The 27,638-nt window shown below is 34.6% G+C and overlaps 3 protein-coding genes across 5 annotated transcripts; all 3 read left to right on the forward strand.

Annotated features, from left to right (window-relative positions):
• Positions 1 to 10,953: 10,953 nt before the first annotated feature.
• On the forward strand, positions 10,954 to 13,239 carry LOC130718044 (uncharacterized). Of its 2 annotated transcripts, none has more exons than XM_057568489.1 (6): positions 10,954 to 11,102; positions 11,292 to 11,369; positions 11,459 to 11,554; positions 11,726 to 11,829; positions 11,926 to 12,062; positions 12,850 to 13,239. In XM_057568489.1, the coding sequence occupies exons 2-6, from the start codon at positions 11,310 to 11,312 to the stop codon at positions 12,930 to 12,932; spliced, it is 480 nt and encodes a 159-aa protein (XP_057424472.1). In that variant the 5' UTR covers positions 10,954 to 11,102; positions 11,292 to 11,309; the 3' UTR covers positions 12,933 to 13,239. The 2 variants fall into 2 exon arrangements, with proteins under 2 accessions (XP_057424472.1, XP_057424471.1); XM_057568488.1 differs by having other exon boundaries at positions 11,299 to 11,369.
• A 1,210-nt stretch (positions 13,240 to 14,449) lies between these two features.
• On the forward strand, positions 14,450 to 15,683 carry LOC130720225 (uncharacterized protein At4g04775-like). The gene is made up of 2 exons (XM_057570851.1): positions 14,450 to 15,107; positions 15,190 to 15,683. Exons 1-2 carry the CDS (start codon positions 14,952 to 14,954, stop codon positions 15,511 to 15,513), a joined length of 480 nt encoding a protein of 159 aa, XP_057426834.1. The 5' UTR covers positions 14,450 to 14,951; the 3' UTR covers positions 15,514 to 15,683.
• Positions 15,684 to 15,928: 245 nt separating this feature from the next.
• On the forward strand, positions 15,929 to 24,650 carry LOC130720712 (sucrose-binding protein-like). Of its 2 annotated transcripts, XM_057571399.1 has the most exons (7): positions 15,929 to 16,228; positions 17,008 to 20,847; positions 20,940 to 21,115; positions 23,098 to 23,178; positions 23,285 to 23,554; positions 23,896 to 24,184; positions 24,317 to 24,650. In XM_057571399.1, the coding sequence occupies exons 2-7, from the start codon at positions 20,094 to 20,096 to the stop codon at positions 24,478 to 24,480; spliced, it is 1,734 nt and encodes a 577-aa protein (XP_057427382.1). In that variant the 5' UTR covers positions 15,929 to 16,228; positions 17,008 to 20,093; the 3' UTR covers positions 24,481 to 24,650. The 2 variants fall into 2 exon arrangements, with proteins under 2 accessions (XP_057427382.1, XP_057427381.1); XM_057571398.1 differs by lacking the exon at positions 15,929 to 16,228 and having other exon boundaries at positions 16,476 to 20,847.
• Positions 24,651 to 27,638: the final 2,988 nt, after the last annotated feature.

Genomic DNA, 27,638 nt, shown 5'->3' on the forward strand with positions numbered 1-27,638 from the left:
TATCAAAAGAATCAAAACAGGGAAGGGGAAAACCACCCACAGCACCAAAAAAAAATGCCAAAATTGCAAAGCAAAGCAAACCACGAGAACGCTTTACAAATAAAGAAGAAGAGTTTTTATTTAAGAAAAACAAGAACAATACCTACTAAACATCTTTTCACTGATCATCCTAAGCTTTGTATAATAGGCTATCTCCCCAGGAGCTAGAGTTCTTAAAACCTCACAGATGGAGATTTACGTGGAAGTCGTTCTAGTCAATGAGGGCCTCATCGCTCCAATGATTGGAGGTCAAAGGTGCGCCGCCGTCAGTACAAAAAGCAAGGGTGCGCCATCATTGACCTAAACCCTAGAAGACCCTTGGGGTAATCGATTTCCGTTGTAGCGTGGACCCATTATTTTCTGATACACTTACAAAAACATAACGTACAGAAAAAGAGCATTTGTTTGTTTGAATGACTTGCTAGACCTTAAGTAGTGTTTTATATTTTGAAATGTTAAGCTTTATAGATGTAGTACACTTTCTCTTTTGGTTTGTTTAATTGGAGGTGTAAAATCTTTCCTTTAGTACATTTTAATTAAACTTGGAATGTCCCATGTTAATCTGTTTTGTTCCAAGCCACAAATGAGAAAAGTATAACAATGGTTTTCCCCCAACTCTTTCATGAAATTAAATAAACAACTTCGGTGATATCAACTCTTTCATATATTTACTTTCAAAAAAAAAACTCTTTCATATATTTAATTTCATAATACCAAGCAATTCAATATAAATATGAACACATGTAGCATTCACAAAAACTTTCACGTTTCACAATCAACATTGTAAAACCAACACCAATTTGATAAGAAGACTACTCTACATCAATAATGTGATCAAAGTTTATCCATACAAAGTGAAAATTACTCTCACTAACTAAATACAAAATTCTTTAATTTCAATCTCAAAGTGTGCATTCTAAATTATCATTCAACAATACATAACAGGAAGTTAAACCAAACACATTTTCTAAATATTAGAAAATTGAAAACGGAAATTATTTTCAAAAAATGAAATCAGAAAATGAAAACAGAAAATGTTTTCTTAAACCAAACAGATCCTAAGGTTTTATATAGCCAAGACAAAGAAATAATAAAATTAAACAGAGCCAAAAGAAAAAAATATGCGTTTTTGTGAAACTCATTAAAATTGAATTATCCAAATTGGTACGTTTCTTTTTTCTTGTTCTTCTTCTTCTCCTCCCTCTGAATTGAGATTTCATTATAGTCATCATCCAAGATCTGTATCAGTTCCTCATCATGAGCTAGTCCTTTGGGCTCATCAGATGCAAGAGGGATGACAAAAGTATATACAACTTCATCTTCTTCCATGAATTTCATTTTATAAGCTAGTTGGGCAATACGGTGGGCCGCTCTATTTCCTTCTTTGTAAACAAATTTAAACTTCAAGTTTTTAATCTTATTTTTTGTTTGAAAGGCAAGCAGCTCCAGTAATTTGGCTTTGTATATATGTTTTGGATCAGCTCAGGCTTCTTGAGTTGGTTTATGACTTGTTTACAGTTGCTAAACAAAGTCACATTCTTCAGGCCTAAATCTTCGCATATCTGGAGGCTCTTTCATGGACCCCATTTCAGATAAAAGTGATCCATGTTTTGAGTGGAGGTAGAATTTCTTCTAATATGCAAGCAAAACTTTGCAGTTTTCGTCCCTAATTATTCTACCTTCTACCGGCTCATCTCTATCATCTTTAAAATGTGATAAACATTACACTGTACAAAGAATATTTTAATTGAGTAAAAGTTTCAGTTTTGAAAACATTGATTAAAGATAAAAAAAGGATAAGGAACCAGAAACTACTTTGATGGTGGTATTCCAGCAGGTGCGGATGCTGGTGTTTCATGAGTGAGTTCATCTGGTGCAGATGAATCAGGTACAAGTACAAAGTAAGAAGCAGTACCACGAGGTAGAGAGCAGCAATAACGTTGGTTTTTCCTGGGTGAAGTTGTAAAAACGGAACCTGGTAAAAGAGAAAGAAAAACGAATTCAGTTGTTTGTTTGATCAGGAAAATATGTTACGTTTTGAAATTCCAGAAAACAGAGTAAGGCTTGGAAGCCCAAAGCTCAAAAGGTCTAGAGTAGTAAACAAAACAAAAGAAAGAGAACAACATAAAGATAAATCTAGAGCTAGGGAAATAATAACAACTAGACTCAGTGGCGGAACATTGTGAGGACATAGAGGAGTTGTAGCTCCCTCAAAGATTTTGCAAATTTCATTTATATATACATAAAAAACATGATATACTCTGTAAATTTAACATTATATGATATGTTTGATCATAAAGTTACGTAAGAGTTGGGGAGTTGTACTAAAAAGTAAGAAAGTAAAGGAAACTTTACCAAAAGCTTTACAAAAGATAAAAACTAGTAATACTTAAACATTGTTAATAAAAACAATTTTAATATATTCACAACTCAATATCTTTTCTATCTAATTTCCACTAATTATTTTATCTTTTTTTACTACGTCATTTATGTAATTATTTATCTCTCTTCAATTCCTATTCCTCTAAAAATCTAAACACAACATTCATTAAAACAAACCTCTTTAAGTTTTGTTCTTTTGAAACTCATCTCCACTCTGGTTCTCTGACCACATTCTCAAGTTCATCACCATCCAAACTCGAAACTTCTCAACAAAGTTAGTGGTGCAGTACCATCAATCTCTATTAATTTTTTCTTGTGTAAAATAATATTATGAATGACTTGTTTGTTTTATTAAGCCTTTAATCTAGTAGTAGCTTATAATTTGTTGATATATTTTCTATAAGACAACTTGTTGAATTTTCACCGCCAAAACATTTTCTTATATTTCTATTGCCTCTGTTCGGATGCATAAAGATTGGTTCTAGCTTTAAACCCTGGGGCATTTTTTCATTAATTTTTTTATGCATTTGTAGTTTACAAAGAATAGTGTATTTTGTAGCTTATTAATTATGTACCTGGACTAAATTACTCTCATACTCAATGACATTTTTTGCTGTTATATATAAAAATATTTTTAATTTATATAGTTACATTTATGCTAGCCCCTTCAAGATTTTTATTGAAGTTCCACCATTGACTAGACTAATAACATAAACGGACTCTATCAGTAAGCAGAACAGGAAACAAAAACAAGAACGCTAGGAACCTAAACTCCTAGAGCTTCAGGAACAACAACGTGAAGCAGATTGTAGATCGCATATCAAGTGTTCAGGCATAAAAAATAATACTAGTAAAGTAACAAGATAAGAAAGAAAAAACGAATTCAGTTTGATCAGGAAAATATGTGACATTTTGAAATTCCAGAAAACAGAGTAAGGCTTTGAAGCCCAAAACTCAAAAGGTCCAAAGCAGTCATCAAAAGAAAAGAAAGAGAGCAACAGAAAGATAAATCTAGAGCTAGAGAAATAATAACAACTAGACTAATAACATAAACAGACTCTATCAGTAAGAAAAACAGGAAACAAAAACAAGAACGCTAGGAACCTAAACTCGTAGAGCTTCAGGAACAGCAGCGTGAAGCAGATTGTAGACCACCGATCACGTATTCATGCATACAAAAATACTAGTAAAGTAAAAAGATAAGATAGATAAAATGAATTCAGTTTGATCAGGAAAATAAGTGACATTTTGAAATTCCAAAAGAAAATAGGGGAAGAAGCAGTACCACGAGGCAGAGAGCAGTAATAACGTTGATTTTTCCTTGGTGGAGTTGTAAGAACAGAACCTGGTAAAAGAGAAAGAAAAAACGAATTAAGTTGTTTGCTTGATCAGGAAAATAGGTGACATTTTGAAATTCTAGAAAACAGAGTAACAATCAGTACCACGAGGAGGCAAAGAGCAAGAGTAATGTTGATTTTTTCTGGGTGAAGTGGTGAAAACCAGACCTTGCAAATGAGCAGCAATAATAGTTGTTTGCATCTTGGTTGGTGGAATGGGCGTTGACAGAGGGAGGAATGTATACTGGACTGGCTTGCTTTGCTTATTTGCTGGGTGATTCGTAAAAGTAAATCAAGGGCCCTGTCTTCCGATCATAATCCTCTTAGAAGAGTGAAACTCTAGAGATTTGGAAGTAGGTTCAAATGAAACCAAAAATGCAAAAAGGGGTTATGCTGCTCCCTCTCATACTTTAGCATTTTGTCTCCTCCCCCTTTGACCCTTGCATTGTCATGTGTGTATCAATATCAGAGCATTTGTGCAGCAGCAGATTGTGCAGCCCCTAGGCATCTTTGGGAAGAAAGGAATCTCTCCTCATTTCTCATTGTTTGTCCCAGCACAAAAACTGTATCACTTTCTATTTTCAGCTCAACTTATTTTTTTTCATTAATTAGCTCTTTTGTTTTCCCATTTCTCCTACACGCACGCTTAGATGGAATTCATATGTTTTCAAATTAACTAAAAGGGTTAAGCATTATATTAGTCTCTGTCTTTGAGTCGCCGTCTGATCTAGGTCCCTCGCCGGAAAAATTATTGTAAATGGTCCTCGTCTTTGAAATTTTTTTGGAGCGGATCCTCGTCGGAGATCGAAGCGCCGGCGAATGCTTAAATGGCATGCTGACTGGGATAAAAATGCTTACGTGGATTATAAAAATAAATTAAAAATAAAAAAATAAATTACACATAAAAAAATTAATTAAATTAAAAACTCAAAAAAAAATTGAGAAGAAAAAGAATAAATTGATAAAAAAGAGATAACAGCTACAGATAGTTCAACAACAACGGAAAAAAGCCAAGAAACAGCACAACGAAAACAGTAGTAAGGTCCTAGCTTGAAGCAGAAAGGGAATGCAGCAACAAGAGCAATACCCTTCATTAATCTTCAACAATATTGGCAAAAAATCATCAATCTTCATCAACACCACCATGAGATTTAAGTCACCATAACCATCCTGGGTACCCACCACTTGAATTATCCAAAAAAAATAAGATCATCTCCTTCATCTTAATTGAACCCAGAATTTTTTTCCAGAAATTCATCACATCATCTCATCCTCCTTCATCTTCTTCTTCTACTCCAACCAGAACCCCAAGGCCCAACCCCACCACCCCTACAACCGAAACCTCCAGCCCCACCCAAACCCCCACCTGCAATCGGAACCCTAACCCCAACCCACCCCCAACCGAAAATGATTATCCCAGTGCAGATCCATCAAACACCAAACATCAATTCGACCTCCAAATCCATCAGATCACCCAACCATCAAACCCACCCCCAAATCCATCAAATCCGAGTCACAACCCAGTGCCCCCCCCCCCCCCCGACGAAAACGCCCATGGTTCTCGCGCAGCAGAGAGCATAGGGGAAGATGTAGAGGAGTTCGTTGCAGGAACTGAGGACCTTGATGCGGTTTTTGTAGCACATGAGAGGGTGGTCGAAACTCACTACTTGCAGTGTTAGGTAGGAATCTTAGAGGAAAAACGAAACTCACAAGGAGGTGGAAAGCGCGATGGACTGGGTGTGGTTGTGGCGTTTGTGGACGGTGGAGGAAGTGGTTGGCGGCGGTGGTTGTGGCATTGAAGAACACATCTGGTGGGTGAGGTACAGTAAGAGAGAAGAAGGGATTTGTTTAATGTTTTTTATGTTAATTTGGGATTTTGGGTTGAATTGGTGTTTTTTAATGTAAATGTTATTTAAATTATTGATTTAATAATTATTTATAAAAATAAAAATAAAAATATTTTACCTGGAGATGATTTGTTATTTTTTTATTTTTTTTTAAATCCACGTCAGCTGACTTAACACAGTCAGCATGCCATTTAAGCACTCGCCGGAGCTTGGAGCTCCGGCGAGGATCCGCTCCAAAAAAAATTCAAAGACGAGGACCATTTACAATAATTTTTCCGGCGAGTGACCTAGATCAGACGGCGACTCAAAGACAGAGACTAATATGATGCTTAACCCTAACTAAAATAAGTACAAAGTTAGAAATTTATTAGTGCCAAAATCTATAAATAAAATTATTGGTTAAGCAGTTTATATTAATTACTACTACTTTTACCCGTGCGATGCACGGGGTTATTCATTTGTGTTTATCGTGTATTTTTTTTTTCTTTCTAAATTTGTCTTTTTATGTTTATCGATAAAAAATTCATTATGAATTAAAATAATAAAATTAATTTTAGATATAAGTAAACATAAATTTGTATTCTTTTTCAAGCGATGAATGTATTTATTTTTATGTTGCAGAAGCGGTATAATTTTATTTTTTGTGGTTTTTGTCCCGTATGAGCTTTGATTAAAAATGTATTTACCACTACGTTGCGTAATAAGTCTTCGTCTATATGTACGTAAAATACCATCACTCAAATATTCTTAGGTTTCTTTTCAAACAAATTATGCCCTTAAAAACATATATGATAATAGTAATGTAGCAAAAAGTCTTCTAAGATTGTTTGTTGTACCGCAATGCAAAGCTTCTGTTACTTTACCAATGTATTTTTTTTATCATATTCAAGTAAGCTCATCGTATAACACACGCCCTTGAATGTGTCATATGTAACTTTATATATTTTTCTTATGTTTAGAAATGAATGAGCTCTGCCCTTTGTAAAATTTAGCAATAACCTTAGATAATATTAACTTGCAAAATGACTAAAAGTTCGAGCCTTAATTCAATGTAAATACGTCAACACAAACTATATGAAGTGCACCTTTTGAATGAGCGTTGCTGCTAATTTATATAGTTGTAGGGCTGGTTAGTGGAAAATTTATTTTTTTGAGTGATATCATATTTAGTATTAAATTCACCACATTTAATTTTTATGTTCTAACATTAATATTAATTAATAACTAATTAATAGTTCTCTAGATCAAAACATATTAATTGTGTCTTATGGAATTTCTTAAATTATATGAACTAAATAGTAACTAGTGTTTTATACCCGCGCGTTGCACGGGGAATTTGTTTATTGTATTTGATACATCGATTAATATTTTAAATTATAAAATATTTAAGATGCTAAGAATGTAAGAACAATCATAATAAAGATGTAGATATTTAAAGAGCACAAATTCAGACACTCAATTTTAGTGTTTTGTAAGCATACACTTCATTAACTAATATAAAGATTTTGAAAAACACAGAAGTTAATAAGCCAAAAGCTTTAAGTTTTGCATATGTGAGGTATAACTGAATTTTGTTTGTGAAGATGTATGCTCGTGTTGCATATAGGGTAATGTTTTTGTGTTTTAGATATGTAACAATACATAAAATATATAGTTATTGTTTAAATTATTAAAAATACACTTAAGTTATAGAAAAAATGAATTATTATTCTTTATAACTCCTACAAATTTTCATTTTACATATAAAATGTTCCTCCCCGTGAGATCTCGTAACTCTAATTTGTTAGCACTAATAAATTTAGGTCATAATTTTATAGTACATATGTATTAATATTTTTTTATTCCTCGTACTTTTCTTACTATCCGATTATTATAGTTATATACATATATAAATATACACTCTTAAAATTTTGAAAACAATACTAAAATTAATTATATTAATTTTTTTTATTAAAATAATATCAATCAATTAGTTTAGAATATAATGATTGTATAAAAAAGTATAATGGTACTTTTCATATAAAATAAAATCTCACGTAGGTAGCATTATAGTAGTTTAAAATTAAAACATATCAATTGAAAATTAAACGCAAATACAAACAACAGGCGCTTTTAGAAGGATAAGCAGTAGAAAATTGTGGGCATCTCCAGAATAAATATTTCTAGTGTTTTTACGGTGAAATTTGCTCTTGTGTTTGAGACATGGATCAATACCTTGGTTTATACAATTTTGACATGCTAAAAACACTATTTGTTGAGATTCTTACCTGATGGAATTAAGAAACTAACAAAGATAACTATTTAATAAAACAACTCCACAACACAAATGAAATACCACAGACCTCGTGAAATCTCACATAATTTTTATGTATATTTACTCCTAAAGTCATTAGAAATACTATGAACAATTTACTTAAATCATATATGAAATGTAATTTTCTTATTATGTTTGACATTAAAGCATTTCCATGTTAAAATTTTCTTTCCCGTATGAGCTTTTTGCCCTGTAATTTGAACAAAATAAAATAAAAATAGACTATATTATTATGTAGAACATGTTTTTTTTTTGAAAGATTATGTAGAACATGTTTAATATGAAGTTACATTGTAAAATAGTGACATCTTATTAAAATTTATTTTTCTGTGAAAATGTTCATCCCCGTGGGAACTCTTAGCCCTATAGTAATTAGTTTTTTTATGAAAAAAGTAATGACATCATATTGATTTTTTATTTACCACTCATAGGAATTAGATTTCGACCTATAAGTTCGAACAATCACTTTTTATCTATGTGTTGCACGAAGAACTTTCTCTTGTGCTTAAGACATGTTCAATACCATACTTTAGCAATATTTTCAGATACTAAAGGACATACTTAATGAGAGATATATAATGCTACATAATGTGTTCCTCTAATTTGATTTCCCTCTATTTATAACTCATCTCGTCCTAGTATACAAAGTAACTACTATAATAACATCTAATTAACTTAGCAGTCCCTGATTAATTTCCCCTTCTGTTACATCTTACATGAGTTTGAAAATTTAAGTAAACACACTTCTCTTAGGTGATAAATGAAAACAATATAGAAACAACTGTAGTCCACAACTAATGAGAAACTCTGCCAAATTCACCTAGCAACCACCAAATCTCTACGTGTCCATGGTAGCTCTGTGGACCCTAAGCACCAGATCAGCTCCCTTTTCCTGGAATTAATATTTAATAAAAATAAGACAAATTAAGAAAAAATCAAGAAATAAACAACCTAAATCCTAATCAAATATAAAATTTAAAAAGGTACTAATTAAAGATAGATAAAAACTATCAAAATCTAGCAAATCAAAATAAAAACTTATAAAATCATAAATTAAATAAAAATCTGAAAATTCAATAAAGACACCATAAAAATTAATTAATAACCTCAAAATAAATCTAAAATAAAATAAAAGATCCAAGATATAATTAAGAAATAAACAACCTAAATCCTAATCAAATCTAAAATTTAAAAATGTACTAACTAAAGATAGATAAAAACTACCAAAATCTAGCAAATCACAATAAAAACTCATAAAATTCTGAATTAAATAAAAATCCAAAAATTCAATAAAAGTATGATAAAAACTAATTAATACTCTCAAAATAAAATAAAATACACAAAATAAAATCAAAAAATAAACAACTTAAATCCTAATCAAATATAAAATTTAAAAAGGTCAACATGTGCTTGGATAACTTGTTGTATTTTTCTTCATATTTTTTGTCAACATGTGATTTTTTTTATACATGCCTTAAATTTAAATCCAGTTACATATTCAAAAAATTAATTCAAACGGCTTTTTGTGTTTTCCAATATACAATTTAAAAAAATATATATACACTAACTATTTAGAATTATTCAATTTGTATATATTGAGAACTATATCACTGTTGATTAAACAACAAAACTACATGCATATGTATACAGTATCAAACACTGAAGTTGTTAAATTCTAGAGTGCAGCCCACAATATAGAGAAGGCAAATCCAAGAAAAGAAAGGTGTAGTAATAACAATGATCACAATTCGAATAACATATCAAAAATATAAAACACAAAACGATTTCTATTTCTATGTTAGCTTACCTCATCAATTTATTCCTCATTCATGGTCTCTGAAATAGACAGCTTGAAGGTCATCCTTGAGAAGGATCTGTGCGAACATAGCAATTTCAAAAATGCTCACATCGAACCTGAATCAAAACACGTTTACTCTTTGTCAGTCAGGAAAAAGTTAAGTAAAAGTCAATCATTCAATCAAGAAGACAGTGTCCATAGATTAAAGGTAGCATAAAGCAGCAAAAATAGAACAAAATATTGTCTATGAAAATGGAACAAAGCAAGTTGTACGAATAGAGAAGATGGGGAAGAAGAAAGTCCTAAAAATGCAGAGAAGCCAAAGACATATAAGGTATATCTCAATGAGATAAGACTAATAATAAACTAATCTAACAAATAACAATAAAAACAAAACAAAATCCTTAAAAAATATTTTTTTATATATGATTTTTTTCACGGATTTATTTTTCTTTTATTTATTATAAAAATGTACATATATGTTTTTTTTAATTTTTTAATATCAAATGAGAATTAATCTGTAAGTGACACCTCATCAAATTGGCCTGAGAATTAATCTGAGAGCGACACGTCATTAAATTGACTTGAGAATTAATCTAAGAGCGACACCTCATCGAATTGACCTGATGGAAGTTCTTCTTTTCTAATATATATTGATATTGATGATATTGATATTGATATTGATATTGATATTGATATTGATATTGATATTGATGAGCTAAATAATAATAAACTCATTTACAAAAATTTCGAGATAAATAATTAATGTTTTAATATTAAAATCACCTCCTCCAACTTTTAAGGATTAATATTAATATGGGTTGGGAGACACATGGGTTGGGTATGAGGAGGTCTAGGGTTCGATTCCTGGCGGGTGCAATTTATCTTTCTGATGTACCAAAAATATTAATATGAATTATTGTTTAATAGATACAAATAAGGGATAATCCTCTAATTGGTCCTTGTGGTTGTGTGGCCGTCTGAAATTAGTCCCTCCCGTAAAATCTAAGTCCTCGCGTTTGAAAAATGTGTGTAAATTAGTCCCTCCGGCGAGGACCTGCTACACACACTTTTTCAAACGCGAGGACTTAGATTTTACGGGAGGGACTAATTTCAGACGGCCACACAACCACAGGGACCAATTAGAGGATTAACCCTACAAATAAAATAGAATTGCTTTAAATCAGAAAATAAGCTTTAAATTTAATTAAAATATCTATTATTCTTTTGGGGAAGAAAAAACTGATAAGGAAGCCCAATAGAGCGTGAGGTCCAGCCCAGTCACTGGAGTGTTGAGTTGAGAGTTCAGCATCCTTGCTGCACTGCCCTGATTCCCTTCTCCTTCACCACTTCAGTTCAACCGCCTTTGTTTTCGCCGGCGACAGGTTTGCGTTTTCTCTTTCATTTTCATTTCAGTCAATTTATGTATTTCTTAAGAAAACATGAATCCCCCTTTTTCTTTTAGGATGTGGAATTAGGTCTCAATTTCATATTCATCTGCTTTTTACACAAATTGGAAAAGAGATTAATCAATAAAACCTTCAAAGTTAAGTCGGGTCACTCAGTTTTTATAGAGTGCAGGGCATCCTGAAATGGGTTGGAAAGCAGCTGAGAAACTCATTAGGCACTGGAAAATTGTCAGAGGTGACAATGTAAGCCAGCCCATCATTTTTTCATGGTCTTTCCTGCTTTCACTTTTATTTTATAATTGTAATCTCATACATATGTTCATTTGTGACAGGTTATGATAATAAGAGGCAAAGATAAGGGCGAGACCGGGGTTATTAAGCGTGTCATTCGCTCTCAGAATCGTGTCATTGTTGAGGGTAAAAATCTGGTGAGATATATGACAAACACACCACTCTCCCTATAGCTATTGATAAAGTGTCTTTGTTTTCAATTCCATTATTAATCTCAGAATCGTCAATAATTGTCACCATTGGGTGGGTGATGTTGTAATTTCGCATGATGGGATCGGCTCCAATGCTTTTCAACTTCTTCTTTACAGGTAAAGAAGCATATCAAGCAAGGGCAAGGTCATGAGGGTGGTATCTTTACAGTTGAAGCCCCAATTCATGCCTCCAATGTGCAAGTTCGGGACCCAGTTACCGGGTACCAACATGTGTTTAGAAATTGATTTGTTGACTGATTTCATCTTGACGGGTTGGGGATAAGATAAAACAATGTAACCAACTTTTACTTTTGCAGGAATCCTTGCAAGATTGGGATTAAATATCTTGAAGATGGAACTAGAGTCAGAGTAGCCAGAGGAATAGGAGCATCTGGTTCTATAATCCCTCGTCCTGAGATCTTGAAGATAAGAACTACCCCAAGACCTTCAGTTCGTAAGTATCTGAACAGCTTACTATTTTTTCTTGTTAAAGTTGTCGAGAAATGCGGCAAGAGCCTAGAGAGAATGGAGAGAAACTGAAAATGAACATGCATTTAAATGAGAGACGTGTGTACAATGTAAAAAATATGGTTTATGTAGACTGAGAGAGTAAGTAATCGCTGGCTTATTTCATGTGCATACGGACGAACTAGATGGCTTATAAAACTAACCAGATTTTGGTGACAGTTGATTTTCTCATGTAGTTTTGTTAGAATATGAAATTCTATAATTTCATCAAGTTCCTATGATTTTTACCTCTGCCCTTCTTCCCTAAATGCCCATTGACATATGTGGTTAACCATTAGCTCAATATCAACTTGCCATTGAAGAAGCACTACCACCTTACACTATAGGTTTTTTGAAGCTGACTCATTGTTTTGTTAAAATTCATAACTATAGTTAGCAAAACAACATAATGAAAACATTTGGAGAAAGAGAGGGGGGGGGGGTAGATTAAATGTTGAAGAATGTTAAACATTAACATGCTCTGACTCTCCATATGCAGAAACTCAAGTAGAAACCTCATTTGTATAGTATAACACTAATACTGTGTTGATCAGTGTAATTTGGATTGATGGATTTGAGTCTTATCATCTTATGTAATATTCAATTTTATGTTAGAACTTAGAAGCTAGGTCCAAGGCTGGGGTAGTTGACATGAACATATGAAGTCATTCTTTTGTTTCCAACATCCATCTCGACAGTTATTTTTATCTTATCCTGGTTTTCATTTTTGGCAGTTGGTCCCAGAGATACTCCAATGGATCTAGTGTTAGAGAAGACATACGATGCTAAAACAGGAAGAGGCATGCCTGAGCTTTAAGGAGATTGTGGGTACCTTGTTCAAATATAGGTACTGGCTATCACAATGAAACAAGACATGGTATGAGTGCTTTACATGTTTCGGGTTATTGTGATCCGGTTAAATCAGCTTTCAGATTTTCTTTAATGTTATCTGAAAGCTATGAATGACTTGTAACTTTCTTTTACTTAAATTAGACATTGCGGGTAGCTAGTACTATAATAATTTTTTTTCTGAAATTGATGTTGACTGGATAGCTTCCAGTTAGTGATGATCATTGCAATCCATGAACTTCTAAATTTTTAAAATGAGTGATTATGTGATTGGACTCTGGTGATTTAATCACTTCAATTGGGTTCCTTTCATGTTTGATTTAAACTCAACTGATGCAAACTTGAAAGAAACATAAGTGAAAACAAACAATTTATTAATAGATTCACCACTTCATAGACCAACAAGAACAATTCTGAGCAGAATAAGCATAGCGGAGTTTGGCAGCGGCACACCTTTATCAGAACATCTTCACCTTATTAATGTAAAGCAGCTCATCAGTGAGCCAATGCTGCCAAAACCTCTGCAATATTTTTATCCGATCTTCCTCCCTCAGCAAGACAATCCTTGGGCAGATTCTTCCATTTGATGGGATTGTTCTTTATTTCATTTCTTTTTCAGTCTCTATGGTAGCGTTTGGTAGACAGGTGGGAAGGGAACGGAACAGGACACATGAGTTCCGTTCTGTGTTTGTCATGTTTTTAAGATGGAACGGAACAGGACAAAAGGCTCCAGGAACGGGACACTTTGGTTCCCTGGAAAAGGGTGGAACGGAAGGGAACAGAACGGAACACTCTCTTAAAACTTTTGTAAGTTCAAAAATACCCCTAATTTATATTTGAAATTTTATGTATCTAAACAGTTTAAAATCACTTCTAAAATTGAAAGCACTTATTATATTTATAGACAAAGTTAAATCAAAATCTACTTTTTCAAAAAAAATCACTTAAAATAAAATCAATTATTTTTTCAAAAGTAAAATCAATTTTTGTAAACAATGATAAACGAGTCCATTAGAGTTCGTTTGATTCAACTTATTTTGGAAAAATCACTAAAATAAAAAAATCACTTTTAAAATCAAAAAACACTTTTTAAATCAAAATATCACTTTTTGTGTTTGTTTCAGCTGAAGCTGAAAACAGATTATTTGAAACAATTACTTTAGCTTATAATGAAAATCTATGATGATAGATGAGAGGAGATAAAAAAAAAGTGATTTTAATAAGAGTAGTCAAACACGAATCAACTTATGTTTTTTCTGAAAATCTCTTAAAATAAAATAAAAAATTATAGTTAAAAACCAATATTTTTCAATCTAAACAAACGCACTTAAAATAGCTTAAATAGATAATTAGGTTTCTGCTTTTTTCAATAGCATACTGAAACAACTTAAACAATATATAAGTGATTATTTTAAATAAATAAGTGATTATTCATTATTGGGTTAAATGTGTTCACCGTCCCTGAACTTTGGGCGAGATCTGGTTTCCGTCCCTCGCCGGAAAATCTTCCTAACCCCATCCTCAGACTCAAGTGTTTGTACGGAAACCGTCCTTGCCGCCGGTATAGCTCCGGCAGCCGTGCACGTGGCCGTGCCACGTCATTTAATGAAATGACATGGCATTTAAATAAAAAAAAAATTCTTTTAAAAATTATAATTAAGCCCTCTGATTTAACCCTAACTAAACTAAATAATCCTAAAACTAATTAACCCTAAAACCTAATTAAACTTTACTCCTTCAAAATCCCCAAATCCAAATTAGGGTTCACCATCTTCTTTCCCTTTCCCTCTTCCCTTCTCCATTGAACTGAGGCTGCACCTGCACCATCGATTTCTTCCCTTCTTCATCTTCTCTGTCGATTTCTTCCTATCTTTCCTTCTTGTCCATCGAATCCTCTTCTCCTTTCACACGATTTCCTGTCTTCTCCGTCGAATCCTCTTCTTCTTTCACGCGATTTCCTGGGTTTTCTGGTTCGTGTCCTTCAACCATGAGAAGACCGTGTTCATCTGGTTCTTGTGCATCCTCGAGCACTTACTCCATGCCTCCAAGCGGAATCTGTGCTTGTGGGGAACTAATTGTGTACCTGACATCTCACACTCCTGAAAATCCAGGAAGACATTTCTGGAGATGCGGGAATTTCAAGGTAAATTATCGCCTCTCTTTTTCCTTTAATCTGTCAATTTGAACTGCTATGTTAATCTGTCTCATTTTCATTGTAATTAAAGACCCCCAGGGACTGTGGTTTCTTCCTGTGGGATGAGGATGCAGGAGTCCAAAGTTCAGGAACACAACGTGTTGTTGATATGTTGAGGACAGAGTTGGAAGATTCAAAGGACAAATTGGATGAATTGAAGAAGAAATTGGAGGATACAAAGATGAAATTTGAGAACACAAAGATGAAATTGGAGGAAAGCAAGAACAAAATTAGCAAGCTTCAAAGGAAGCTTGACTGTGAGCTGCTGAATAAGAAAATGGCCTTTGCAGCCATACTGATTGTTGTGTTAGCTTGGGTTGTTAGCTTTTGCTTCCTTTATGGAAGAAAAATGTAATCTGAGAAGGGAATGGAGGTTATGTTGATGTTTTGGAAGTTATTTGGGTAGGTTGGTTGAGTTTAAGTAGAATCATGTAATGGAGTTTTTATTGTAACAAGTTCCTGAATTCAGAAGAAATGGCAATGGAATTGTTTCTTTTTTCAACATTGTTTTGATGTATATAATGTCTCATTTGTAATTGAAAGGTAAAAAGAACTAGAAGACACATAAAGTAAAGTGAAAGAGAGAATCTTTGACTAATGTAATGCCAACAACATCAAGCTTCATAATTCAATGTCAAGTGGTCCACACATCCACACATTCAGAATACAAAATGGTTCTAAACAAAGCTTAAGTTGTCCAAATTACATAAAAAACAACAGCAAACACTTCAACCCATGTGCTTCCTAAACGATATCAAAATGTGCACCCATGTGGTGTCAAAAGTAATGCCAACAAACCACAAAATATTCCCACTTGGTCTGTTCACATTAAATATCTTTCAGCCCTCCATTATTGCTCCACAACCGAGCCCTTACTAACCACAACAACCTTCAACCCTCTCATTTAGCAACTTGAGATTGGAGTGCCTGCACAACTTGAGATGGCTCCTCTTGAACAACAGCAGATCCACCAGCAGATCCACTTCCACCACCAACATTAGATGGCCCTGCTCCATGAACATAGTGCAATCTTGCCATGTCTTGATCCCATTGTTCCCTTAGCATGGCAGGTATTTCATCAAACTGGATCTGATGTTGAACAATATGAATATTAATCATTATTTTTGATGAGAAACTTGTAGATCTGTTTAAAATAAGACCACATGTTATAAGTTTACTTACATTTGCATCTTGTGTGGCATTGATGACCTGAGATGCATCCTCTTGTGTTTCAACTGGCTGAGATCCTTGTCCTGCTGCAACTGGATCTTGTCCTGGTTCAGACCCTTGTCCTGCTTCTGGTTCTTGACTCTCCACTGGATTTGGGCATCTCCTTGAATTATGGCCATGCTGACCACACCTACTGCATTTGTGTTTAGCAACAGTCCTGCTGAGTCTTGTGCTACCTAAATCTTCAAAGGGGTCCCTTCTTCTCAGCTTCTTAGGCCTTCCAGGCCCTCTCTTCTTTATGGGAGGAAGTATCTCAGGGTCATTTGTAGGCTGCCATAACTCTTGGCCATTGATAGGAGTGATCTCATGCCCATATGTAGCTTCATATGCAGCTCTCTTATAGTATGGATGCACAAAATCTTCTGGTTTCATCCTTTTACATGCTATGGCAGCCACTGCATGCCTGCATGGTATGCCAACCAAATCAAACAGATTGCATGTGCATGAACTTTTGCTCAAGTCCACCACAAATCCCTCACCTGTTTGCAACATATTGCAGGATTAGGACAGCCATTATCCATGAAAGTAAACAATGTGTATAAATTCTTATTGGACTTTGACTTGACAACATTGCTTCTTATCCTATCAGACTTCCTCACTGGCAACTTGAATTTGGCAGGCCTCTTTGTTGGAGAAAATTTTTCAACACAAAAATTATCAAGACCAGGTAACTTCAGTGGTGCATCCACTTGCTTCTTGGATGGAGGTTTAAATGGCTGGTTTTTCTTCTTTGGAGGCTCCACAGCCACTTGCTTCCCCTTGTTCTTTGGTTCTTTTGCTTCTCCTTTCTTCTTTGTAGCCTCCACAGCCACTTGCTTCCCTCTCTTCTTTGAACCATCCAACTGCTTGTCCTTATTCTTTGGATCACCTGATTGAACTTTCTTGGCTTTCTTCTTTGAACCATCAAGTACCCTGAGGAGATCAATTGGAGTAGTTGGCAGTTCATCAGGAGCATGCTTAACAAAGAGATGTACTTCCCCCCTCTTTACAGCATATTTACCCAACTCTATTGCCTCTTTATCAGTGGACAAAGGCCTGAAATTGCGAATTGCAAAATCCTCGTCTTTCATCGAAAACACCTGGAACTTTCCTTTTGTATACCCCAGCTCAGCAATTACATCAAGACTCTCAAAATAACTCCACCTATCACTATCAGCATCCACAGTGTTTTCTTTGACATCTACGTAGTGCAACCTTGGCTCCTCAACAAATTGTCCAGAGTGATGAATAATGGCTTTGAAAGCCATCCTGATAGAAATGCAGATTAATTACATGCAACATCATGATAGAAATAGAAAGGACAAAGGAACATAATGCTAACATTGGAGTCTACAAATTGATGAACAACAACCCAATGCAAGAATGCATGACCCGACACAACCAAAGCCATACACCCTACCAAAATCGTAAGAACAGAGAGATAGGCAGAAATAGAAACCAAGGTAGAAATAGAAACCATGTTGAGCTACAAAAGAGATAGGCAGAGCAGAGGACACACTAACCTTCGTCTCCGTCAATTCCAGTCGCCTTCCTCGCCGTCGCCGCTGTCAAAGTTCGTCGTCGCCGCCGTCAAAGTTCTTCGCTCTTCGCCTGGGATAGAAAGCTAGGTTTCAACTGAGAGAGATTGAAGGGTGGGTCGAGAGATGGGTGAATAGTAAGGGGTAAATGTCAAGTTTAGATTAGGTTTTAGGGTTAATTAGTTTTAGGATTATTTAGTTTAGCTAGGGTTAAATCAGAGGGCTTAATTATAATTTTTAAAAGAATTTTTTTTTATTTAAATGCCATGTCATTTCATTAAATGACGTGGCACGACCACGTGCACGGCTGCCGGAGCTATACCGGCGGCAAGGACGGTTTCCGTACAAACACTTGAGTCTGAGGATGGGGTTAGGAAGATTTTCCGGCGAGGGACGGAAACCAGATCTCGCTCAAAGTTCAGGGACGGTGAACACATTTAACCCTTCATTATTTCATGAAGTAAGCAATAACAAACGGTTTCTTGCAAAATGTTCAATTGAGTTCAATTTGTTTTCCTAAATCAAATATTAAACGTGCAGGGTTATATATGTAATTAAAATCATGGTTCTGTTCTATTGACTTGGAGTTACCAAACACAACACACAGAACATTGTTGTCCTGTTCCATCATGTTCTGTCCTGTTCCGTTCTGTTCTGTCCTATTCCGTTCCATCACCAAACGCTACCTATAATTTCCTTTATGCAGTGTTTAGTTCTTTCTCTTCTTACTATCTCTTTCTCATCAGCAAAAGCTGACTCCATTTTTCCGCACATCAACAATAAGCTTTGCATTTGTGACTTGGTCTATCCCACTGTCTTTAATTGCCAAGTTTAGACCAACCAATCCACCACCTAATTGGAATTTCATTTCAGATTCCAATCATATGTTCCAACAGACAAGAACAAATCATATTAATATATGTTTGCAAATCATTTTAAAATTGATTCTAAAGCCAGAACTAATTTTGGTGAGAAGCATATGTGAATAGCTTTTGGATTTTAGAATCGATTCTAATGATAGAGAAGTTGATCCAACATATGCTACTAATCAATGAAATTTCCAGTCACTTTCCTCTTGTTCCAGTTCATATGCTACTGATTCACAACTATGTCAAAGTTGCCTAGGTAGGATCCATATTTATACAAGAAAGATGAAAAGTCCCCAGGTGCAAGTTTTGGTAGTCCTGGTATGAGAAAGAGAAACTGTGTCTGTGAAAGAGGTAACTCAACCAATTTCTGGCGAGCATGGAAGCTTATGATGTTAACTGAACAAGATTGGGTGAAGAAGGCAGCCCCAAGGAGGGGCAAATTACCTTCAAAATTTGTCTTTAGTTTTGCTACGTATTTACTTTTGAAAGGAAAATTTTATTCATCTCAAATTTAATTTGGACAAAAATCAATTTACAAAACCATGATTATCTAAAATTTCACAAACGCGCGCATGCCGGCTTAGGGAGTATTGGGAAGACTTTGTTGAAGCTTATCTTACAGCTGTTTCCATGTGATAAATTGCTCTTTTAATTCTGACTCAGTATGACAAAGGTCAAATGTCTCTAAAAAATGCGGCTCCATTTGAACTTTTATGTCAGGATTAAACATTCACTATTTACCATTGCGATTGACACCCGGGTGCTTAAGCATTTAAACATGTGTTTGTTTAATCTTCTTAAAATATCTTATGATAAACATATTAGTAAAATTCATGTAAACATCCTAGCTGTTTGATCGAACTTCATACTCCCTCCGTTCCAGAAAGTTTGTAGTTTAAGGTTGTGACACAAAGAGTAAGAAAACAATTATTGATAGTATAATTTGACTAGATTGCCCTTATTTAATTTTAATAGTATGATGTGCAACTATTAAAGTATAATGTAGTTAATAGAGAAGAGTTGTGGTTGATTAATATGAAAGGTGATAAGTGAGAGAAAATGTATTAAATGAGGGTATAAGTGAAAAAAATTAGTAAAAAATGCATTAGTTTTCTAAAACAACAAACATTTTGGGATATTGAAAAATAGTGCAAAACAACATGAAACGGAGGGAATATTTATGACGTACTCATCTTCTTTTCCATTCTGATTCAATCTTATTAGTGTGTTGGATACCGTCAACAAATTTTCCACTGAGTGATACACACTGTCGTTCTACCTGGCAGCCATTGCTGATTTTGGTGACACGTATTTTCCACATGTCCTCGTGCATGCAACTACCACACCATTTCCCTCCATATAAACAACACACTTTCCCTCATGCATATCAAGAAACAAAACAAAGCAAAATTAGTTTGTTGTTCATCTCTGAACACACCATGGCCACGAAATCACGGTTTTCTTTAGCTATCTTCTTCTTTCTCTTCTTTCTGCTAGCCGTCACTTCAATCTCTGCCATAAGCACAGAAGAAACAGTGGTAGAAGATCCAGAGCTCAAAACATGCAAACACCAGTGCGAACAGCAACTGCAGTACTGCAAGAGTGACAAACGAATTTGCAAGCAAAGGTGTGAAGGGTATCATGAAATGAAGAAAGAACGAGAGAGGCAAATTGAAGAGGAAACTCGTGAGAGGAAAGAGCATGAGATGGAGGAAAAGAGTAAACATCATCATCATAGTCAAGAAGAAGAGGAAGGAGAAGAAGAAGGAGAAGAAGAAGAAGAAGAAGAAGGAGGAGAAGAAGAAGAAGAAGAAGAAGGAGAAGAAGAAGAAGAAGAAGAAGAAGAAGAAGAAGAAGAAGAAGATGAGAATCCTTTTGTTTTTGAAGATAAAGATTTTGACACTAGATTCGATACAGAGGATGGTAAAATCTGGGTTCTGCAGAAGTTCAGTAAGAAATCCAAGCTTCTTCGAGGCATTGAGAATTTTCGCTTGTCCATTTTGGAAGCTAGAGGACACACTTTCATTTCTCCACGCCACTTTGATTCTGAGGCTGTTCTCTTCAACGTGAAGGGTATGATATGAAGTTACCAAAATCTACTTTTTTATGGTTATTCACAGTTACTATTATTGTTTAATGGAAAATTTCTGAATTTTTTTTACTAGGGCGAGCTATAATTGGGTTGGTGGTTGAAGACAAAACAGAGAGATTCAACATGGAACCTGGAGACATCATGAGAATACCAGCAGGGACCCCTGTCTACATGGTTAACAGAGATGAGAATGAGAGGCTTTTCATTGCCACTTTCCATATACCAGTTTCTACTCCTGGAAATTATGAGGTTAATCACAACTTCTAATTGCATACGTACAGTGGCGGAACCAGAAATTTTGTGAAGCCTGGGCAATATTTTTAACCGCAATGGATGGTGGCTGCGGGTGGCGACCAATCAGCAGGCGGCAGCCGGCGAACGGGCGAAGGAAGGAGGAGAAAGTGGGTTCAGGGCTTCAGGCCAAACGCGTATGTGTGCGGCTAAAGAATTGAGTGTGTGTTTGGATTAACGTTAGCATGATTAGATCTGACCAAAATTGGATTTGGTAAACGTGAGACGTGAGTTTGAGTGATTTAATTTATGCTTAGATACATAGGTGAACCTAATATGCACCAGTTTTAGGTGGTGTAATTTTACACCACCTACTTTAACTGGGTATAGCAGGTCAACAAATTATTTTTTTTAAGAAAAAATATAATTAAAAATTTATCATATATTAAATATCTTTAAAAAAAGATGCCTTGACCTGTTATAGCAGGTTAAAAAAAGTGGTCTAAAATTAGACCACTTTAAAAGTGGTCCACATTAGGGGTCACCTAGATACATTGTGAGAAACGAGATTCTTGTAAGAGAATTTTGTTTAGATATTAGAATTGATTTTGAGTGTGTAATGACGAAAATTGATACAAATATTATAATTAATATACATGCTTTGGAGAAATTATTTTTAATGAGAAATAAACAGATTATATAATTATTAAATATTGTAAATAAACGTTTTTTTTGAAATGTATTGTAAATAAACGTTTGTTGGTTTGTTTTGAGTTTTAAAAAAAATTATTGTAAACAAACACAAAGAAAAACAAACACAATGAAAAATAAACATGATGACAGTTGTACCCCTCCACTAAGCTCCAACAATCCCAGCCACAAGTATCTTATCTTTTTATTCATTGCAAAGCAGTCTAACCACCTCTGTCCTTCCCCTGTGTTCGTTGTTCCTGTTTTTTCCACTCTTTTCTCAATTATGTTTTTTCTCTTTTCTTCTCCTTTGAACCTGAATCTGTATCTGTTCTTTTTAGCACTTCTTGTGCATTATATATATAATATTATTGGCTTACCCAAAAAAAATCCTTCCATACTCCACATCTGTCTTTTTCAACAAACCACAATTCCCTTTAAAAAAAACACCCACAATTCACCTCCTTCTCTCTTTTTTTTCTTTCTGCAACAAACAACGACAATTAGCTTTCTTGATGCTGGAATTTCTACCTAAAGTATTGTGCATGCAGAGAACAAAAGTGGATGAGAGTTGCAGAGTGAAAGAACAAGAATGCAGAAGCTAAGATTTCCAGCTTCGGTCAGATCCGATTTTGGGAGAGAAAATCGATTTTGAAGAAACCACCCACAGGCCGCTACCCCTGCTTCACTCACCCTCACCCACATATACAACCCTCTTCACAGTTCACTCACCCTCATCCTCCTTCACCCAATCACCCTGCTTCACCTTCACCCAATTTTGCCCTTTCTCTCTTCTTTTTTTGGACCCAAATGCTTATCTGGTCCAAAGAAAAAAAAAATTATTTCCTTTGAGCCTGGGCAAGGGCCCAGGCAAGCCAGGTGGTGAATCCGCCCCTGCATACATAACAAACCATTTATTTACAATTACAAACTAAAATTCAATCAGGGTTTTTGTTGTCTCAATCACTAAATTTTACTAAATCTTAGCTAAAATAACTTTAGATGGAATAATATTTTAACATGCCCTCAGGCCTCAACAACCTAGCTCAGACATGTCACATAGTCAAAATATTATTGGACCACGTTGTTCAATACTCACATGTCTGAATTTGAGTAATACTTAGCTTGAGTGATAAGATAAGTGATTTAGATAACCTGTTTTCATCCAAATAAAGTAAATTTACATTCATGATTGAGTCCACATGTTCACTAAAATAGCCAAAAACGTATTAAAAAAAACACACACATTTCATAAATTATACACAAGAAGAATGTTGGTATACTTATCTACAGAATTTGTGATGGTGTAGTCATTTTTTGGGCCTGGAGGGCAAGACCCAGAATCAGTTCTCACAACATTCAGCTGGAAAGTACTTGAAGCTGCACTAAAAGTAAGCCCCTTAATTAGTTGATCATCAAATTCTATGATTATTCTTCAATTTTGTTTGTCTATTTCATTAACTTGGTTTCTTTTCTCTTGAAATTGAAAACATTCAGACCCCACGAGGAACATTGAAAGGGCTTTTTGATCAACAAAACCGGGGAAGCATGTTCAGAATACCCAAACAACATGTTCATGCCTTAGCCCCTAAGCGAACCATTTGGCCTTTCGGTGGCCAATCCATGGCACCTTTCAACCTCTTCAGCAAGCGCCCCATTTTCTCCAACGAATATGGCCGTCTCTTTGAAGTTGGTCAGAATCCTTCTGAAGATAAGAGTGGACTTCAAGGACTCAATCTCATGGTCACCTTTGCCAACATCACCAATGTAAGAATTCAACCTCTGTATACTTAACCATTACTTCTAACATTTTATCTACGATGTTCACAAATTAAAATGTTTCTGTGTAAATTAATTTTAACACATAATGACATACATGTCACATGTAAAACATGGTTTATGGGTAGGTAGACACGGTCAAGTGGTAAGAGCTAGGGAACATAAGGGTTGGGTATGATAGGGTTGGGTAGGATGAAGGGTGAATCCTGAGGAGGAACTAATTTACTAATATTACTAACACTTATTATTTGCTTATAAAAAACTGCCCGTTATAACTCTATGTTAATGCATGATCCCATTATAACATTATGTTGATGCATGATGCTTAGGGGTGTATGAGTACTCTTTTCTACAACACACATTCAACACCAATAGCAATGGTGGTTGAAGGTGAAGGACATTTTGAGATGGCATGCCCACACCTCTCATCAAGGTCTCACTCACAAGAACGAAAGAGTAGCCCCTCATATCAGAAGATCAGTGCAAGATTAAGGCCTGGGACGGTGTTTGTTGTTCCCGCTGGTCACCCCTTTGTGACCATTGCTTCCAATAAAAGTAACCTCATGATTCTTCGCTTTGAGGTCAATGCTAAAAACAACAAGAAGCTCACTTTTGCAGGTAGTTAATTTGTTCAAACTCTTACAATATTTGAAGTCTCTAATCAATTACAAGTCTCATACTGATTATAGATAGGACCAGATAGTCCTTATAAATGGTATAGAGCTAACCTTGTCTTGATTTGTGTAATAGGGAAGGGGAACATTGTGAGTGCATTGGACAAGACAGCAAAGGAGTTGTCCTTTGACTACCCTGCGGACAAGGTGGACAAGATCTTCGAGAGGGATGAGGAATTCTTTTTCCCTGGCCCTGAAGCTTTCGAGGAGAGCAAGGAGCGTGGTCACTCTGAGGCGTGAGAAGTAGTGAATATGGTTGTTGAAGATGAGGATGTGTGTGTAGTTTTGAGTTTTCTATTTGTGCATGATGTAAATTAGATGGAGTTTGTGTGTGTATACGAGGATGATGTAAAATGAAATAAAACTGCCACCGTTTGCTATCTTTTGTGATATATAGCAGAGGTTAATTATCTCATGTGCTACCTTTCTTAGTTTATTTTCTTCTATGGTCGATTTATCTGGATCATAAAATTAAAAAAAATTATATGGAGCATAAAATTAAAAATTCAGACAAAGTTATATATCCACTTATTTACCCTGATACTTCAATATTTCACAAATACAAATCCAGTATATGAGAACTGTTATTGGTGTGAATCAAAATAGAGAGATAAAATGAAATCAATCACCATTAAAATGGCGTACTATAACATCTTGCTGGTATAACGTGTATTCAGTCACAAATGAAATGCGATCAAACTTTGACTATTATATATCTTAACATGTTCTTTGCTCCCTTCATCATTGAAATTTCTGCAATGAAGTTAGGAGTTCTAATGTGGATGAATTTGTTTTCTGCTGATACCAATCGATGTTTGATTGAGGTTAAAATGCACTTTAGGATAAGTTATACACATAAAATGTTCTGAAAAAGGACAAGAAAGTGTAGGTTGCCTACCCTCTTAAATTGAAGGCTAACCTTTTCTAGAAAATCTTTTGCTCTCTCACCATAAGATGCATGGGAACCTAATCAGTAATCAACCTTAGTATTTTGAAATTTGAAGAGCTCATAACCAAATATACAAACAGAAGCTTATTAGGAGAACGGCGCACCTAGACCAAATCACTTATTCACTTAAATCCTTATCGATCCATACATGTGTAATTTTCCTTTATCTATCTCCAATTCCTCACTAACTTAGAACATGTTAAAGTACTAGTGGAAGAACACCTGCAATGCAAGGATAACTTTTATGTGGAATGTCGATTTATATTTACAAAAAATTATAAAAATTAATTAAATTACATTCAAACAGTATATTGGCACCTAGCTCGTTCTTCCCCTTTTAACAAAAAGAAAGTATATTGGTAGCTCCACTAAATTGGACACAATCACTTAAGAGTTAAGATAGGCCCAAAAGGTATATTAGTAGTTCTACTAAATTGGACCCTTGACCAAAATTAAAAAAATTAGACCCAATCACTCAAGATAGACCAAAGAGAAACAAACTGATGATGCCCAATTGGCTAAGAGATTATATTTAGCTTTACATTGTTTCGACAGAAAAAAACAAAAACTGTTACATTGTTATGTCACCTAATTCTGTAATACTCTACTTAACAAACATTTTATCATTTTATCATTTTCTTCACCATTCAAACTTAGGATTCTTTGAAAAAAAAAAAAATTAGGATTCTTAACTTCTACATAACACACTTCATTTTTTAGGTTCTAAACGCTTAAATCGTCGGAAAAGTACTCTAAGTTAAAATCATTGAAATTTATTGACAACATAGACCATCGAAACATGACTGATAACTTTTCAAATAATTGTCAATAATGAATTTTGACGAGCCCAACACAGACCTTTAAGGTGTCATAAATTTATATTATCGATGGTTTTAAATTATTACTAATGACCTCTGATTGTTGATAATTAGTATTTTTCTTGTAGTTGCAACTCATATCGCATGTCTCATAACTCTTATCACTTGAGCTATTATTCGGAGACATTCCAAAACTATCTAATTGCACATAGTTGCTGAATTTCAAATTTACAAAAAAAAAAATTCACCTTTTTAACTTTTCAGTTTCACCATTCTCTTTAGTTTTTCTTTAGCATGCGCCTGATAATAATTTTCTATAGGTTAGGGCAATTCTGATTTTTTAAAAGTCATTGTATCTTTCCAATTGTTTTAGTTAATTTGGATGTGGTTTTCACAAAGGACAAAAGTAAAGTCTCTATGTGGTTGAGGTGGCGTTCTCCAACTAGAATAAAGTGCATGTGTGTTATTTTCTCACACACATCTGCCATTAATTGATTTGTTTAATCTCCTTTTGAATCGATAACCATCATCACATGGACTCAGAGGTCAGAGCCATTAACAGGGCAACTCCACGCTTAAATAATTACTCCCTCCGGTCCTATTTATAAGCAACAAAAAAAAAATTCACATAGTTTAAGAAATGTAGTTAAACTAGATAAAATGTATTAAATTTGTCTTAAATTAAAATGAACTTCCAAAATTACCCTTTGTTATTAGTGTTGGAAAGTGGAAAAGAGAGAGAATAATTAATGAGACACATTTTACAAGTTAGAATTAATAAGGGCATCATTGGAAAAAATTAATTAATATAGCTCAAACTTTCATTTGGTTCTTATAAAAAGGACCAAGATTTTTCTTCTCTTTCATGCTTATAAATAGGACCGGAGGGAGTAAGAAGACTCTTTAATTGCAAGTCTTCACTGACATATTCTGAAGAGTAAAAGCACACAATATTCCTCTTGCTATGACACCTTTGCTGAGAATTTTGAATACTTTCAAATGCTTTGGCTAGTAACACTTATAACATAGTATATTTATGCTTATATATCCCCATCCTTAATTTATTAACGTGTGATACTATTATTTGGTGCTTAAATTGGTAAGTTACGATAATGTTTAAATTTTTTCCCCTTCTGGTTGATGATGTCATGAAGCAATCGCAAACTTTTTTGTAGCCATCAGTCATGGATGGATTGGCGTGAAGCACAGATTACCACAGACATCACATGCCATTCCTCCTGCATCACCACTCGACCCACAGGATTAACTCATGCATTAATGTCCTTCCTTATTCGCTACACTAACCTATTCCCATATAGCCAACTATACTTGCTTATTCAGCCTTTCAAAAGCTAATAGTGTTATCTTTGTTAAGCTTCCAATTATAATGGTCATAAAACCAACAATGACGACTAACACAGTTGGTACACAATTCATGACCCAAGTTGATTTTCTTAAACAATATTTAATCGATGGTTCAATATCTGGACAGTCTAATCATGAGCTTGAGATTACGTTCTTCATTAGTTTTGCTCATAGCTCATGTAATTGTAACTAAGAGCTTAATTAGCTTTAATGTTATTTGGATAGATGATTTTTCTTTAAGACTTTTTCCCTTCTTCAGGTTGATG

This window comes from Lotus japonicus, chromosome 5 (genome assembly GCF_012489685.1).
Source record: "Lotus japonicus ecotype B-129 chromosome 5, LjGifu_v1.2".
Lineage (NCBI taxonomy): Eukaryota > Viridiplantae > Streptophyta > Magnoliopsida > Fabales > Fabaceae > Lotus > Lotus japonicus.

Coding starts and splice junctions, on each gene's coding strand:
- LOC130720712 (XM_057571399.1), top strand. CDS start 20,094: ATGTCCTCGTGCATGCAACTACCACACCATTTCCCTCCATATAAACAA. Junction 20,848..20,939: donor TGTTCTCTTCAACGTGAAGG/GTATGATATGAA, acceptor TTTTTTTACTAG/GGCGAGCTATAATTGGGTTG. Junction 21,116..23,097: donor CTACTCCTGGAAATTATGAG/GTTAATCACAAC, acceptor GTGATGGTGTAG/TCATTTTTTGGGCCTGGAGG.
- LOC130720225 (XM_057570851.1), top strand. CDS start 14,952: ATGAGAAGACCGTGTTCATCTGGTTCTTGTGCATCCTCGAGCACTTAC. Junction 15,108..15,189: donor GGAGATGCGGGAATTTCAAG/GTAAATTATCGC, acceptor TTGTAATTAAAG/ACCCCCAGGGACTGTGGTTT.
- LOC130718044 (XM_057568489.1), top strand. CDS start 11,310: ATGGGTTGGAAAGCAGCTGAGAAACTCATTAGGCACTGGAAAATTGTC. Junction 11,830..11,925: donor GTTCGGGACCCAGTTACCGG/GTACCAACATGT, acceptor TTACTTTTGCAG/GAATCCTTGCAAGATTGGGA. Junction 12,063..12,849: donor TACCCCAAGACCTTCAGTTC/GTAAGTATCTGA, acceptor CATTTTTGGCAG/TTGGTCCCAGAGATACTCCA.